The 17,521-nt window shown below is 35.5% G+C and overlaps 1 protein-coding gene across 1 annotated transcript in view; it reads right to left on the minus strand.

The window, feature by feature from the left end:
• Window positions 1-3,135: 3,135 nt before the first annotated feature.
• Window positions 3,136-17,521, minus strand: part of TC2N (tandem C2 domains, nuclear) — a 46,210-nt gene continuing 31,824 nt past the window's right edge. The window contains exons 9-12 of the mRNA XM_030883557.3: window positions 16,664-16,855; window positions 11,122-11,236; window positions 8,073-8,272; window positions 3,136-6,051 (exon numbers count right to left, since the gene is read on the minus strand). Coding sequence (XP_030739417.1) covers window positions 5,941-6,051; window positions 8,073-8,272; window positions 11,122-11,236; window positions 16,664-16,855 — 618 coding nt within the window. The 3' untranslated portion in view covers window positions 3,136-5,940. The remainder of the gene's footprint in view (window positions 6,052-8,072; window positions 8,273-11,121; window positions 11,237-16,663; window positions 16,856-17,521) is intronic.

Consider the following 17,521-nt stretch of genomic DNA (forward strand, 5'->3'; position numbering starts at 1 on the left):
TTGACCTCCACAATGTCTGTTGGGTTCTTTACACTGAACTTATCACCAACCTATTTTGAGACAGTCATGCATGCACCAAGGAGCTTTGAATGATGATAGGAAGACTCCAGTAGAGGACAGGCTCAAGGAATGAGAGAATAGGCATATTAAAAGGAATGAGATTCCTGAAAAAGCAGAGTATTGGATTCAGAATTCACAAGAAAGAACTGACTTGCTAACATAACAGAGGATGGATACAAGTAAGAATAAGTTTGTGGATATGACAATGGGATGGTGAAGGAATGCCTGACATTGTTTTTTTGTGTGAAGCATGAAATAATATATTCTATTACTAAAGTAAAGACAGGAGTAGGTGGGTTGAAGATTAGAAGAGGGTGGAAGGAAGTACAAACTTTTTCACAGTAAGTCAGCTGATAAAAAAAATGAACTAAGATTGCTAGTTTGGCAGAGTCAGTGATCACGAATTCACAGTGCTGCCAATCTGCCTGGTTTCGTGTGTTTCAGATCAGAGATTTAAACCTTTCCTAATTCCTTCGGCTGTATTTAATTATTTCTTTAGTTGAGCCTCTAAAGCATTCTGTCCATACCTCAAATCCTGCTTCTTATTGCAATCCTGCTTTATATTGTTTTATTTCCCTAAATTAAACCCCAGAGTAAAGAGCATCTTTGTGTCCCTGAAAGCACCTAGAACAGTTCTTTGCATGAAGTACTATATAGATATTTTTGTATTTATTAAAAATATAAAAATGACTAATTTTAAAATTTGTTTTTAATTTAGTCCATACATTGTATAATCAAGAAAGATTAACGATCTAGAATTAAACTAAAACACAACTCAGAGTCACAGTCAACCAAATTTCTCTCTGTTAAAATTAAGGACAAATCTATTTTATCCTCCTGCCTCAGAAACTAAAGAATGGTGACCTAGAAAACAAATTCCACATCAAGAAAACAAATTCCACATCATGAGAAAATGAAAACCATCATATTCTAAAAGACATATCTCATTCAGTGATTTATCCCAGCATGGAATCAGGTATCTTTTAGCCATTTGAGAATGCATACAGACCTTTCTTTCTAGACATCTACTGCTATTATCAAAGTCCTATGGTTTAATATAGCTATATAGTTGCTATAGTTATTTGATTTAACTTAGTTATCGATTTTAATAAAATACTGTTATTTTAGAAATCAGACTTTTTATACATGAAAAGGTTTAAAAATCTGTAACTACTAAGTTAAAAAATTTTTCCATGAGGAAATTACTGAAAATGTAGGCAGCATTCATCTTCAAATAATTCATCACCCATAAAATATAATCTAATTTTATAGAGCTACATTAATTCTTGTAAACAAATAAACAGAAACTCAATAAAATAGAGTTGGAAGACCAGAAGGGGGAGCTCTCATGCCCTGCAATGCTAGCAGAGCCCAACAAGAAGGAAGACTCCTCTTCTTTCCTGGCAAGGACTCAGCCAATGAAAAGCCATGGACTCTTTGTTTATGGTAGCCCTCCCAACTTCCTTTTCCTCTCTGTAAAAGTGTTCTCCTTTGCTGGCAGGCAGGGACTTGCACATGACTCACCATGTAGCCAACCCCAAGTTGCAATCTTCTGCTGATCCCAAATAAATCCACCTTTCCTAGAGAAATATCTGGCAGTTTTGAATAAAAAATGTTGTCATATCAGTAAACAAAGGACACTGCCATCAAGCTGCCCGAGACAGTGAGCCCTTAGGGAACTCAGGACAGAGACAAACGGGCTGCACCCAGAGAGAACTCAGGATGGGAAAGCACAGGATACTGGCCCCAGAGAGCTGAGGTGCACATCAGATGAATGAATTCAATGAGCCTTGCGTCTTTCCACACACAGAAAAGTACTAAACTCCTTGAGATGCCTGGTTTTCTTTGGTTAACTGTAGACTTTTGATGTCCTGACCACCTGGTCCTCGCTGCAACAACCCCTATATACCCTGGCTCCTCCCTTACCTCTTCGGCGCAGTCCCTCAGAACTATCTGAGAGGCTGTCTTCTGGGCTTGAAATCCTCAGAAAACCACTGAATAAAACATAATTCTCAACTTTTATGTTGTGTATTTTTTTTCAGTCAACACAGTCTATTTATTTCAGGTCAACACTCTTTAATACCTTTTTAAGTCTTAAATCCGTATTTCAAAATGGACAGGTACTTCATATATATCCACTTTTCATAACTCTCTTCTCAGTGTTTCAGCAAGAACTTCAAGCATTTGAAATTTACTGTTGAACAAGAATTACAACTAACATACCAGAAGAACACTAGGAGGTATCTGCTACAGTTAATTTTATGTGTCAGCTTGATTGGCCAGGGTGCCCAGATTAAACATTATTTCTGGGTGTGTCTATGAGGGTATTTCCGGATGAGATTAGCACTTGCATCAATGTGGGTGGGCATCTTCTAATCTGTTGAGGGCCTGAAAAGAACAAAAGGCAGAGGAAAGAGGATTTGCCCTTTTTTTTTTTTTCTTGCCTCACTGCTTGAGCTGGGACTTCTCATCTCATCTTCTCCTGACCTCAGACTGGGATTTATACTATTGGTTCCTCTGGTTCTCAAGCCTGTGGACTTGGACTGAATTATACCACTGGCTTTCCTGGGTCTCCAGCTTGCATGGCAGATTGTGGGATTCCTCAGCTTCCGTAAACATAAGCCAATTCCTCATAATTAAAAGAAAACTTATATCTCCCTCCCTAGCTATCTATCTTCTATTGGTGCCATTTCTCTGGAAACCCTAATACAGTTGACCCTTGAACAACACAGGTTTGAACTGCACAGGTCCACTTACATGCAGATTTTTTTCAGTGAGTACATTCTCCAGTACCACATAATGCAAGGTTAGTTGAATCTGTGAATTCAGAACCACAGGGGGCCAAATATAAAGTTATATTCAAGTTTCAACGGCGTTGGGGGTGGTAACCCTAAGCCCCGTGTTTTTCAAGGGTCATCTGTGAACATTCTCACAACTACTGTAGATACAGACGTTTTATCTGGAACTTCCTTCAATACACCCTACCAAACAACAAAAGTAAACATACAGCTTTGAAATATCCATTACTGCCATAACATAAAGAGTTGAAATTTATTGCAAATTTCCGAAATCCTTCATAAAAAAACAATTATTTGATTAAACAGTGGAAATTTTTGTTGGGAAATATAGTTTCTGTACATTAGTATCAGAGAAATTCACATAACTGTATTCAAACAGAAGATCAGTTTAGGTTGTTTTCAGACCACAATTATGTAACTTACTTCAAAATCCCACTGGTTCCCTCTGAACAGTCTGATAAGAGCTTATCTGATATACTTCAGTGGTAAGTTCTCTAGTTCTGCTAAAAAATCATACAAAACCAAACAAAAGCCAAACAGAGATGTTATGTTTTGATATGGACTGCAGCTATTTAATCGTATTAATCTGAAGACTTATAAATAAATACACTGTTAGGGATTAGCACTGTGCAAACTATCAGCTATCAGTGTGAGCTCTCCATGGCTTTCTCTGGTTACCAAGTATCATTTTGGTTCTCTCTCATTGTTATTAGTGGGTAAAGGTCAAGAAATGCCAACTAAGTACAAAGAGAAGTGATTTTTTTGCATAGTATCTCATTTTTTATTACCAGTTTCTAATGTTTTTCTCATAACATGAGTAGCTATTAAGGAAACAATATCACCTGTATTCAGTACCTCTTCATCTGAAAAAGGCTTAAGTAAACACTAATTAAAATATCTGGGATCTTAGTTGTCAACACTTCTCTAACTGAAGTCTTTTAAATAAAAAGGTTTTCTTTTAATTTTTTTATTTACCTAGGATTCTAAGGCATACAAGAAACCAAGAAGTCATACCTTTCCTTCAAATTATACATTACACACATATTGTAAAAATATTGAAAATTAAATAATTAGAAATTGCATTAAATACATGACTACTTATAATAAATTTAGGAATTGAAAGCATTACTAGAACACAAAAAAGCTGCTCAAATAAAATTCTAGCTTTTTTTAAACAATAAAGTCTGTTACTTATCTAAAAGCCAGTAAGTACACTTCTTTCTTTGGTAGCTATTAAAATGGTTGTGTTTGCAGAGGATTTGTAGGGCAGTGAAACTACTCTGTATGATATGAGTGGTGGATACAGGTCATTTATGTATTTGTCAAAACTCACAGAATGTACAACATAAAAAGTGAACCCTAATACAAACTATGGAGTTTGGGTGATGATGCGTCAATGAAGGTTCAGTGACTTTAACAAATGTACTACTGTGGTGGAAGGTGTTGATAGTGGGGGAGACTGTATAAATGCGGGGGTAAAGGGTATATGGGAACTCTCTGCACCTTCCTCTCAATTTTGCTGTGAACCTAAAACTGCTCTAAAAAACAAAGTCTATTTTTAAAAACTCTTTTAAAATAGTTGCCATTTGTCTCAAAGATTCAAAATACCACCACAAAAGGTGATTTTTCTCTTGAAAGTCCATGTGAGTACTCACTAATATGCCATTTTTCACAAATCTAAAAAAAATTATTTCAAAATGCAGTGTCAGAGAGTACCTGTCAACATCCCCGGTACACCATAAACTCTAGGCACCAGAAGCAAAGGGCATGTAAAGTATGTACATTTTGTAGCTTGAGAAGGTGGTACCTAGGAAAAGGGGAATTAGTGTTTATTTGGGAAAATCTTAATGAGATACACAGAACAAGAAACGAAAAAGGCATGCTTAAGTTACAGCAAAGTATACTTGTGGCCTGAAATATCACTATCTATCTCTTGGCACGTGTGGTACAAGGTAAGAGAGAAAGAAAAATGGAAGATGAAGCACTTAGTCTACCCATTAGCAAAAATAAAGTCACTACTTTCCAAGATCAGGGATGGTGTTATTGGTTTCTCCAAACAACTGTGCTTTTTGGTCATAGCTTGTCTGACCAACTAAACTGAAATTATCCCTACATACTGAGTTGTAATGAGTACCCGAGAGAAACTGCAACAGAAAATATTTATTTGCTACATAATGTTATCATGTATGGCCAGTTTTAAAATACAGGAACATATTCTAATGTTGTGGATTATAGAACAAGCAATTTATATTTAAAAAACTAAAACCAAGGAAGTGATTATCATAAAATATTAAATTTGCTACTTAAGCTCATTTAATTCTGCTAACTAGGATGGGCCATATGGATGATAACCTTATTTCAACTCCAATTAAAACAAAGAGGATGTGAAGGAGGAAACATAGCAAAATGTGTGTACACTGGGTTTCCAATTAAACTTCAACCTTCTGGTGTTTCATTTATTCTTGCGAAAATGTAGTTTTCTATATCTGAAGTTTCTTAGAGATAAATAGCTTACTAAGTGGCAATGTGATGACTTAAGGGTAAGTAATGATAAACACAGGCCACAAACTTTCCCCAAATGAGAAGAGTTGAAGTGGTTCAATTCACTTTTGCTTTCTGAGGGAAAATATGTAGCGAGGGGTTAAACAGTGGAGTTAAGATCTAATCAATCTTGACTAGCACTGAAACAGTGGTAAAGCCTAGTACTAACAGAGACTTGATATAGTGGATTTTGAATATCTATGTAAAGCTTTAAAAAGCCTATAAACATAATATAGCAGCAACTATCTATGATTGATATTCCCATTGACTTTATAATTTATTTAGTTGCCCTAGTAATACTACCCATTTATTTTATTGTCTATTTCGGCCAGTTTTAAAGCATTTCCTTTACTTTGGATATCTGGTAAAATTCATCCCATTTTTTACCAAGTTTGATTTTCTATTAGATCCATTATATACTATAATTATGGCCTCCATAAATAAATTGATAAATGTACTGATCTGTCTCTTCAAATTGGTAGCAAATTGAAAGTCTTCTAAAAGAATGTCAAGTTTGTCACCAAATTAATGTGCAGGGTCTTCAAGATGGATTTAATTTGTGCCACTTGATAACAACCTTTTCTGGATTTTTAACTGTCTCTTTCCACTGGTTCGCTGCTTCAATGTTATTACTGTCTTCACTTATCCAAATCTGTAAAGGAACAGTACACTCATTAAACTTAACACAATAATGGTAACTGAGTTCAAACCATTAATTACTCTTACTAATGAAAGACAGCTGGACGTTTGGTTTACATATTTTCAACTAAACATCTTTTCATTTTTCCAAAAGTCTGATTTCTCTCTTTGAAACTTGATGTTAAAACACTTAACCTATTTAGTCACTGAAGACTATTTTATATGACCCAATTCAATTTAAAAATTCAATGTGAGATATTACAAAATCACTTCCTCCAAAACGGTTATTAGTATCCTTTCTTTCTCAATAAATCTAGGAGCTCAATTTAAAATTGATTCCAACTACTCAAAAACATTTTTGTAAAGATTAATTGAGACTAATCATGATTTAAACTGATTGGTAAGGAATGTGCATTTTAAGTATCTTTTACATTAAATAAAACTGTAATTTTAATTGAAATCTAATAGTCATTCTTCATACCAAACAATTTCATTGAACCTATCACTTATGTAACTTTATATAACAGATGTGAATGAACTTGGGAAAACTGTAAAGCATTTTGCAAATATAAGATATCACATTGTATGTTATGTATCACGAAGACAAGGTGAACAAGGACACAAAACAACCCGAATCCTCAACTCAGTTACAGCACTAACAAATGCTGTTACTTTGGAGTTAACTTCTTTGAGACTCAGTTTCTAATTCTTTTAAATAAAGAAATTGGAGCAGGGCACTCCAAAAAGGTTTGGTTTTCAAACTTTTTTCTCTAAATTTCTTGGTCTGAAGAACTTTTCCTTCAAATAAAATCTTACAAAACACCCCAACATATGAAACAGATAACATAAGAGCGTGTTGGCGGATAGAGGAGTGGGAGACCTTGATTTCACATGTGCCTGCCCCACCATGGTGGCTCCTGAGGCTACCAGAGGAGCCAGAGGGAACAGATGGCCAACAGGAACCTTCCAGAATTATTACTCTTCACTAAAATCTCAACCAAGAAAGTGGAATCACCAAAAAAGTTATCCTGAAAATCATCTGTCAGGTAAATCTATTCCATTCATACATGGTAGTTGAGGCTTGACAACATGCGAAAACTTTAACTGAATTCATTTCATAGGCCTCACGACTTTGAAAAGTTTGCTAGTTATACTAGGTCTTGAGTTCAAACTCTTTTCCAAATAAGAATAGATGAAGAACAACAGAACTATAGTATTTCTGACAAATATTTTAGGTAAAATATATGAAGTGAGTGAGAGTATCAATCTTTGAAAATTCACATATAATTTGAAGATTACAGGTAGACTGCTAATAACATCTTGTCAAGTAGAAGCCTTTAGACTAATAATACAGATTTTGGAATTTAAGCGTGAGTCAAACAATTGTAGTTAAGATAAAAGATACTGGACAGCTACCAGTAACTCATTTAGAGTAAAGAAAGAACTACGAAAGGAAACAAGTTCCTGTAGGACTGGCAAGTAAGCAAGTGTTATGTTGTCTTATACAAATTACTATGAATTTTTCAATAGCTTAATCCAGATGACAATACTGACTAAATAATATCACAACCACTGTTAAAATCGATGTTTTCTAGGAATTCAAATCTAACACAATTCAGCTAATAGCATACAGAGTTAAACATTAAATTGAACATGACACAGAATAAAGTAAGTTGGATACCTTAAGTAAGCCTTAAGAAATTTGACTGAAATACTTAGTGTTCCCTCCTTCACAAGGAACGAGTCAGGAGTACTGAAAAACTGATCTTTCTTACTGATTTTAAAGTTGAAAAGCTCAGGAGAAAACTTATTTTAAGATAAGAAGCCTGACTGCTCAGAAATTCCAACTATTTTTGTATTAAAGCAGAAAGCCTGACAAGATTTGATTTTTGTGGTGAAACTGAATTTTAATTTATGATGAACAATTTTACTCTATTCAACCTCAAATTTATCCTGTATTCCCTTTGTTAACCAACTGTTTAAATGCATAGAAAAGTGCAAGGATAGAACATGAGATAAAAACTCCCTACTAACCTGCCCCACAAAGTGTCTTCTTCCTACAGAGCTTCGACTGTAAAGCTTAATGAGAAAAGTAATTTCTTTTTCATTTTGTATAAGTGGAAAAATCATAGTCTCTCCCCACTTTACTCTTCCATTGGAGGCCTTCAATAAACGTGTCTTCTTCTTATAAATCAACTCTCCCGAGCTAAACATTGCCACCTTCACAAAAAAACCTAAAGAATAAGAAATTTTCATAAATAAAAAATTTTAAATGTCATATAAAGAAATATATCCATATATTGTCATAAAAATATCAATAAGCTACTTTTAAAGATCTGATGAGCTAACTGCCATAACAGGAAATATCTCTAGTAAATTTTATAATTATTATCATAATTTATAAGTAACTACTCTAACCTTAAATGAATTTACTCTTCCTCTAAGCTGGATGCCCTTAAAGACTGGAACTGCAGACATAAATAACAATCAGCAGCAAAGGAGTACACATTGAAAAGGATTATACAAAAGAGAGGTGCCAACTCTTTGGAGAGCTGGAGGAATTTATTTCACAAATTTATATAGGTAAAATTCTTTGCTTGACACTCCAGAAGTTAAACATATGCCCACTAGAGAAAACCTATTCTTTAAATAAGTTTGAGATGTAGAGCTTCCAGTAATGGTAGAATAGCTTTTACAGACTAACCTCTCATAGATGACAATTATAAACTCTGGGGAAAATATGAAAAACAACTGTTCAAGATGCTAAACATTGACGAAAAGCAGAAAGAAACTAGAGGAGAGTCAACTCTTAAAAGATGAGAACTTCACTAAGTAAAATTCAGGTTTATACAGTTTTTCACCTAAGCCTGCTCCCCAGTCTGACATACAGTGCTTACAACTCGAGCAAAAAGTGCAGTCTGACTAATTTGAGAAGTGATGGTACAGAGCTGGGGCTGCCAGACAGCAAGAAAGTAAAGAGAGAGTTTCCAGAAAGGAGGGAGCCACAAAGTAAGAACTGGGGCTGACCATTATTTATAAAATGGAGATCACTGGTAATCCTGATTAGCAGTTTTGATTAAAGGAAGATACCTGTTAATGTAATAAATTGCACTGTTTTGTCCTTGTTTCTCAGAATTAACCCTATATAGTCTTGGTAATTTAACTTATTCTTTTAATGCCAACTTGGACTTTACTTGCTTTTTATTTTATGATTTTTCCATCTATCTACATAAGTGATGGTAGTCTATAGCTATTTTTTGTGTATGCTGTCCTTTCTGTTTTGATAGCAAGAATATGCTAACCTCATAAAGTTACTTTTTCCATCTTTTTTCATGCTGTGGAACAGCTTATATAGAATAGGAATTATATGTTCCTTGAAAGTTTGGTAGGATCTGCCAGTAAAATCATCTTGGCCTCTGCTTTTATTAGAGGCAGTTCTTTTTTTTTTTTTTTTTTTTTTGCGGTACGCGGGCCTCTCACTGTTGTGGCCTCTCCTGTTGCGGAGCACAGGCTCCGGACGTGCAGGCTCAGCAGCCATAGCCCATGGGCCCAGCCACTCCGCAGCATGTGGGATCTTCCCGGACCGGGGCACGAACCCGTGTCCCCTGCATCGGCAGGCGGACTCTCAACCACTGCGCCACCAGGGAAGTCCTAGAGGCAGTTCTTTAACTACTTTTACATGGTTATTGTTCTATTGATTCCTCTCTCTTCTGGAGTGAATTTCAACAGTTTTTTTCCTCAGAAAATCATTTATTTTATATAGCTGTTCAAATGAATTGGCACAGTTATTATTGGTATTGTCTTCTGTATTTATTTATTTTTATAAATTTATTTATTTATTTACTTTTGGCTGTGTTGGGTCTTCATTGCTGTGCGTGGGCTTTCACTAGATGTGGCGAGCAGGGGCTACTCTTCGTTGTGGTGCGTGGGCTTCTCATTGTGGTGGCTTCTCTTGTTGCGAATCATGTGCTCTAGGCACGTGGGCTTCAGTAGTTGTGGCACATGGGCTCAGTAGTTGTGGCGTGCAGGCTCTAGAGCGCAGGCTCAGTAGTTGTGGTGCATGAGCTTAGCTGCTCTGTGGCATGTGGGATCTTCCCAGACCAGGGCTCGAACCCGGGTCCCCTGCATTGGCAGGTAGATTCTTAACCACTGTGCCACCAGGGAAGCCCTCTTATTTATTTTTGAATATATTCTGAGATTCAAAATTGAAATTATATCCTCTTCCTTGTCTATGTTTTCTTTATTTTTTGCTTGATCCAGCCTACTATAGGTTTGTCTATTTTAATATTCTTTTCAAAGAAAAATCTTTTGGTTTTATTGATTTTGTGGGTTTTTTGTTGTCCCCGTATTTATCAACTTCAACTTTAGCTTTAATTTCTACTTCTACTTTCCTTTGTGTTTGCTGTTGTTTTTCTAGCTTCTTGGACTGTGCTCAATTGTATTTATTTTGTAATTACTTTGTAGTTACAGTGGACATTCATTGCTTCTACCTACCTCCTGATACTTTCTCTTCTTCTAGTAGGAAAGAGGAACACTCTTAGTCCTACTCTTAGTCCTTTAGGTAGGACTGACCTCAAACCTCCCACTCCAGCGGCAGCCATGTGAAGCAGCCCTAGACAACCAAAATATCAGAATCCCTGGCTGTGCTCAAAGGCACAGGCGAGAAAGTATTTTGAGGTTTGTATCTGATATTTTCAGTTTTTTTTTAAATTAAGTTTCTAGTTAGCAGCGTATCCAAAAAAGGGTACAGACCTAGAGAGAGGATAAATTATCTAGGCTGGTGAAATATAGCTGACAGTCTTCTGGACACTCAACCTATATTAACTAATGAGCTAAATAAAGAATAGCATCAAATGCAAGAAGGTCACAATTGGGTAAGAATCAAGAGACCAGTGGATTAAGGTAGACACAGTGGCTAGTAATTTGAAATCCAATAAAGTAATTTTAAGTTAAAAGGTAAGTATGTAAGTTAACTAACAAATGTAACTAAGATTTTAATCTTCACTGTAAGAAACACAGGAAAAAACTACCTTTTACAAATATTTTCTGAAGATTCCACTTTGAACCACTTTGACATACTTACTCAAAGTCAGGGGTGTTGATGAGCTTGGAAGGTATTGAGCCTCAAGAATTTGTAACTGAATTCTGCTATTTACCGCTTGAAAACAAGTCCCCAGTTCAAGTTCTGCATGGCAAACCTGCATATTAAAAGAGTGTCATTTGCTAATCAAGAATAAAGTTTTGGCATATTTCAAAAATTCAATAATAAAGAGCTGAAGTTAGAAATTTTGAAAGCACTGCTTTTTACTGACACACAAAGCTAAGTGTTATAAGAGAAGGGAAGGTTAAGATAAATGTCATGGATTCTGTCAATATGAGGTACTTACTGACTTTCATAAATTCTGATTATATAAGTTACACATACATACTGATCCTTCAAAATCAGGGAAACCAAAAGACAATTCAAATTAAAAAAAAAAAATTAGGGCTTCCCTGGTGGCGCAGTGGTTAAGAAAGAATTCACCTGCCAATGCAGGGGACATGGGTTTGAGCCCTGGTCCAGGAAGACCCCACATGCCACGGAGCAACTTAAGCCCGTGCACCACAACTACTGAGCCTGCACTCTAGAGCCCTCGTGCCACAACTACTGAAGCCCGTGTGCCTAGAGCGCATGCTGTGCAGCAAGAGAATCCACCGCAATGAGAAGCCCACGCACCGCAAGGAAGAATAGCCCCCGCTCACCGCAACTAGAGAAAGCCCACGCACAGCAACAAAGACCCAACACAGCCAAAAATAAATGTATTAAAAAAAAATTAAATTCCTAAAAAGCTTTACTAGAGAAAATGTCAGTGAAATAAACATCAAAAGAGCATATTTTCAAAAGACTTAAATGTAGTCATTTGAATGATTTTTTCAGAATGTATGAAATATGATAAAAATGTTATATATGAAACGCATCATTATTTCTTCATTTGTAGAAATCAGAGGTAGTGTTACCAAAATCAGAAGACAAAGGATTACAATGAACAGATTTGTGGATTAAGAGCTGAATTACTATGCTAAACGAAAGCAAGCCAAAGATGAAAGTTGGCAAGAAGGAAGCTAGCAAAAGTGATGAGGCAGTAAATAATAAGGAAAAGGTCAAAGAAAACCTGAGGCAAACAATATAATGAAGGAGATTTAGCAAGGGGGAAAAGCTAAAATGTGCTCTTCAGTATTGTTAAGAACAGAAGAAAGTAATTTGCCTTACACAAGCCAACCTATTTACATGGATTCCAGCATCCTTGGAGTGAAAAATAAAAGAGAGAAACATAAGTCGGCCAAATACAAAAACATTACTGTTCACATGATGAAAAGAGTAAGTATGGGATTAAAGAAAGAACATGTTAACAGATCTCACTAGGGCGCAGCACAGACTGACACAAAAGTCTTTGCTAGTATTGATTCCAACAAAGCTATAAAACAGCTGACTGATACTTCATCAAGCGATTTATATTTGATAATCACGCAGTATTCCCCAGTAACTGAAGCATGGATCATAAAAAAGAACTTTCTTATGTACATGCCATTGACTGAATCTTGGATATTTTCTTAATACAATATTCTGTAATGGTCAAAATAGCCAAAATTGGTCATGCCATAAGAAATCAAAAGATACAAAGTGAAAAGTGAATCACTTAAAAGTATAAAATCGGGCTTCCCTGCTGGCGCAGTGGTTGAGAGTCCGCCTGCCGATGCAGGGGACACGGGTTCGTGCCCCGGTCCTGGAAAATCCCACATGCCGCGGAGCAGCTGGGCCCGTGAGCCATGGCCGCTGAGCCTGCGCATCTGGAGACTGTGCTCCGCAACAGGAGAGGCCACAACAGTGAGAGGCCCGCGTACCGCAAAAAAAAAAAAAAAAGTATAAAATCATCTGTTGAGGTTACACTCCCTCTTGAAAAATCTAAAATGATGATAAAAATTGTCTACTTTAGCAATAAATGCTGAATTCTAATAAATAAGTGAATGTACAGCTTTTGCTTTTAATCAGAATAAGGATGGATTAATAAATCTTTTTACATGAACTAATTTTGGTATCCATATATAACACCTTTGCTGATTAAAAAAACAAATGTTGCAGTCCTTGGCATTTAAAAAATACAGTTATTTATTGTTTACAAGATACAAAGGAAACCATGGATAACATTTTTTCATTAATTACTTTCATTACGGTTTTGTACCCACGATATAATAACACTTATGAAAACATCTAAAGGTGGCAAAACTTCTCTTAGTGTTTACACACTTGTAGAGTTTCACTCTCATAAAACAGAGCAGCACTTGGCAATGGATTTACCATTTCTTACTTGCCAAGGTTATTTCATAAATTCAATTTATATTCCAAGATATTAATTCAGATCATGAAAAACTATTCAAAGTGGTTTTCAATCTCATAATAACCAAAAAATTAAAATTCTAATCGATTAGTAGGTATACATGAAGAGCATTTTTAATGAGCACAAAACTGTGGAAGATAAAACATACGACCTCTGTTCCTGAACAATATATCATTTTTTAAAGAAAAGAGAACTTTTTGAGCTTCCTGGATAAAATGTTAAGCATAATTAAAGAAATTCCTTATCTGGTGGTTTTTGAGAATATCCTCTTAGGGGGACAATACATAGCTGATAAAAGATATTTTCACATATTGAGGTCTGGGGAAGTCATTCTGGCTTATACATGAGTTAACTTGAATTTTATGCTATAACGAAAACAGCCTGTTTGTGGCCTATCAAGCATACATTGTACATCTGCTTTAATTATTAAAGAAAAGGGCGCACTGCCCAGAAGTAAAGAATGTCCATGTTAAAAATAAAGATTAGGGCTTCCCTGGTGGCGCAGTGGTTGAGAGTCCGCCTGCCGATGCAGGGGACACGGGTTCGTGCCCCGGTCCGGGAAGATCCCACATGCCGCGGAGCGGCTGGGCCCGTGAGCCATGGCCGCTGAGCCTGCGCGTCGGGAGCTTGTGCTCCGCAACGGGAGAGGCCACAACAGTGAGAGGCCCCCGTACCGCAAAAAAAAAAAAATATTAAATGCCTCCCTTCCTGGGATGCCACTGCTGGTCCCCCATCCAGGATAAGATTCCCTTCCCAGGTGCCAAGGCCATACTGACTTGCTGTGCACATGCTGTAAACCCTGAAGGAATGTATCCCTGACTCGTTTGATGTTTTTTTTCTGACAAGATATAAAACTGTGCTGAAAACCATGCTTCTCCAGAGCAGTTCCTCAGAGTTATCCGAGAGGCTGTTTTCTGGGCTATAGTCCTCAGTTTGGCTCAAATAAAACTCTTTTCGATTCCTATTATAGACTGTTAATTGATCATTTTCTTCGACACGGTAAAGAGAGCTGGCTGTGGAATCAGAATACCTCGGTTCAAATCCTGATTCCCCAACAACAGGCTGTATTCAGGCAAGTGCTTCAAGGTCTTGCTCTCCACAATAGGGATGACAAGAGCAGCAAGCTCGTAAGTTCGGTGTGAGCATTAAATCACTTAGGACCAAGTCAGTCATATGCTAAGTTTCTTCAAATGTCAGCTATTTCTTCAGGGAAACCTTATGTCTTCTACATTATTCAACACAGAAATTTGAGTTGTCAGCTAGTTGTTAAGGTCAAAAACTCTGTACTCAGGAAATTATTAGCTCTGTATGAAAATTCTGCTGTTCATGATAAAACAGTTGTCAGTGTGAAGGATGGGTATGTAAATCTGGCTCTTTCAATGTTACAATTAGAATATCAATTTTCCTCCTCAACACAGAAAACAAAGCATATTATTCTTGCTTTTAGCCAATAAGAAGAAACATTCACACTCAGTAATATAAATTTACTGGTCCAATATAGCCTGAAAGCCCTTCTTTCAAGCCATCAATCTTTGTATCACTAGCACGTGGCATACAACAGATAGACAAATGTTTATAAAACATCTGATATGCAAAATATAATTTTGTAGAAACTGTGCCATAATCATTCATTCAGATTCTCCAAGGCAGATTAAGATTATAATGTCTCAATTCCCCAGAAAATACATTTGCTGAGTTATCTTCTACTATACTCTATACTAATTTTTAAAGATTTAATCTACTAAAAAAACCAAAAAACCTATGAGGCAGATTACTGCCCTAGAAAATCTCAAGGCTATGGGAGAAGTCAGATATGCAATCATAATAAAATGCTGTGTTATAATAATATTAAAAAAGATTCAATCTATGAATTATCCATTTAAATAGTAATATGTGCCTTTTGTAAAATATGGTTGCAGATTACTGTCTACTAAGCTAGTAGTAGATGTAAATGATAAACAAGATGTAAGTGATAAACTCCTGTCACAGTTAGAAAACAAATTTGCTATACTTTAACAGAAAACAACAATCTAATTTAGCATGCTTCCATTCATCATTTATTCTTTCATATCAACCTACATACAAATATTCAATGCCAAGAATATGATGGGCCCTTACTACGGGCACAGTAAAAAATGAAGAAAAATGATGGAAGCTCAAGCCTTTTTTTTTTTAAAACGAGTAACTTAAATAATTCTAAGTTATAATAAATGCTATAAAGAAAACACATTTGGTGTGGAGACAGAAAATAATAGACAAGAAATAACAAGATTTTTCAATTCTTCTTGATTAATCTTTTGTTCTTTATTTTTTAATCCCTAATTTCCCCTCAATTCAGTGGTTCTCAAGCTAGGCTACACATTAGAATCACCTGAGTAGCTTCTGAAAATTACAGATGCCTCTGGCTCACTCCTCCCCAAATTCTGATTTAATGGTTTAAGTATGGGCTTTTTTTTAAAGCTCCCCAGGTGATTCTAATGTGTAGCCAGGTTAAGAACCACTTCAAGCACCTTAAACATTTTTGAAAGTGGGTAAAATATAAATCCTATGTAAATTTAAAATCACATATAAGTTCAACCGTATAAAGCGTTATGACTGATTTCTATATATATTATCCTGACACAGAAACTACATAATTAAATCATTAGGAATTTCTAAACAACTTAAACAGTGTTCAGCTGGCTAGTTGAAAGAAGCAACTACTGGGTCTCAAAAATCAATCAGCACTATAGATAATGAAGTTCTTTACAAAAAAACACCAGCTGTAAGATCCTCCATTCTACCCAATTTATGGACATGGTGCTTACTCATGATTAAAACTTTCCTAATCTATTTCAAGGCAATCTCTCATTGAGTTTGGAGTTTATTGATTCTGTCTTGCTTTTCCTAAGTTATCAGCTACTGAAAAAAAAAAAACCTAAAAAATTATTTAAAATTATTCATACTTAGGGTTATTACATTGAAGTATGAAATATTAATTAAACATGTACTAGGAGAAAGTAACCCTAAGGTTATTTTCCAATGGAGAAAGAAAAGGGGCTCTGTTAACATTTTATCAACTTTTAAAAAAATTATTAAATAATGACATAATTACAACTTTTTTACATTACATTTATGTTACTATTGCTTCTTGAGAGCCTTCCTGATCCTTTAATATATTCTAGTTTTCAAATTATACTCCAACAAACAAAAATTCAACCATTAAATAATTCTCAAAGTGTGAAATACTTTACATATTATATCACTTACAGAAATTTTTGAAGGTGGTGATATATCCAAAGAGTAATCCATTTCCTGTGTGCTAAGAGTTCTGAGTGATAGTGAGCATTCTCCAATAGTTTTCTTCCTAGGAGTTTGGGTTTGAATCTTAAATACAAGTCTTACAGTTTGTAGACTGTGGAGTTTAATAGCAAATACAAACGTTTCCATAAATTCAATAGTCTAAAATAAAAATCAAGAAAATATAAAATATATTAATAGAATGACTGAAAAAAGGGTCATATACCAATACAAAATAAACAAAAATAACATTTATAATCTAGGAAAGGCAAATTTAATATTTTTACAATAACAAAAAATATTTTTTAATGAAAATGAAAATGAGAATGGCCATGACTTGCTTTTCCAAAATTTATTCTGGATACTGCCCTTCTTAATTTCACAAATCCTTTTAATTACTTAGTCAGGAATTTAGTCAATATCAACACCAAGTTCACCAGAATACAGCTTTTTCCCTTTTCAAAAATTAGGTTGCTCTCCATCTTTGGTTCTGGAGTATCATTCCTGCTATTCACCACACTTCTTCAACAGTTAATGACAGTACTTCAAGAATCTCATGCAAGCTCTCACAGTATGTAAAATCTAATTTGTTCACATTAATAAGAGACTTGAATTATTTCTTTAAAGGAGATATTCTTTGTCTAATGTTCTTCCCATCTAATTTGGGGTTCATTTTATCTTTTAGTGATGTTTGTTCCACTCTTTCCTAACTGAAAATCGATCTCCTTGATAAGAGAAGACAAAAATGTGAGTTTCAAGTTCTACCTTCTCTCATAATCTTCCACTGCAGGCAGCAAGTCAGTGTTTTCCATGCCCAGACTATTTTCA

Source organism: Globicephala melas, chromosome 2 (assembly GCF_963455315.2).
Source record: "Globicephala melas chromosome 2, mGloMel1.2, whole genome shotgun sequence".
Classification (NCBI taxonomy): Eukaryota; Metazoa; Chordata; class Mammalia; order Artiodactyla; family Delphinidae; genus Globicephala; species Globicephala melas.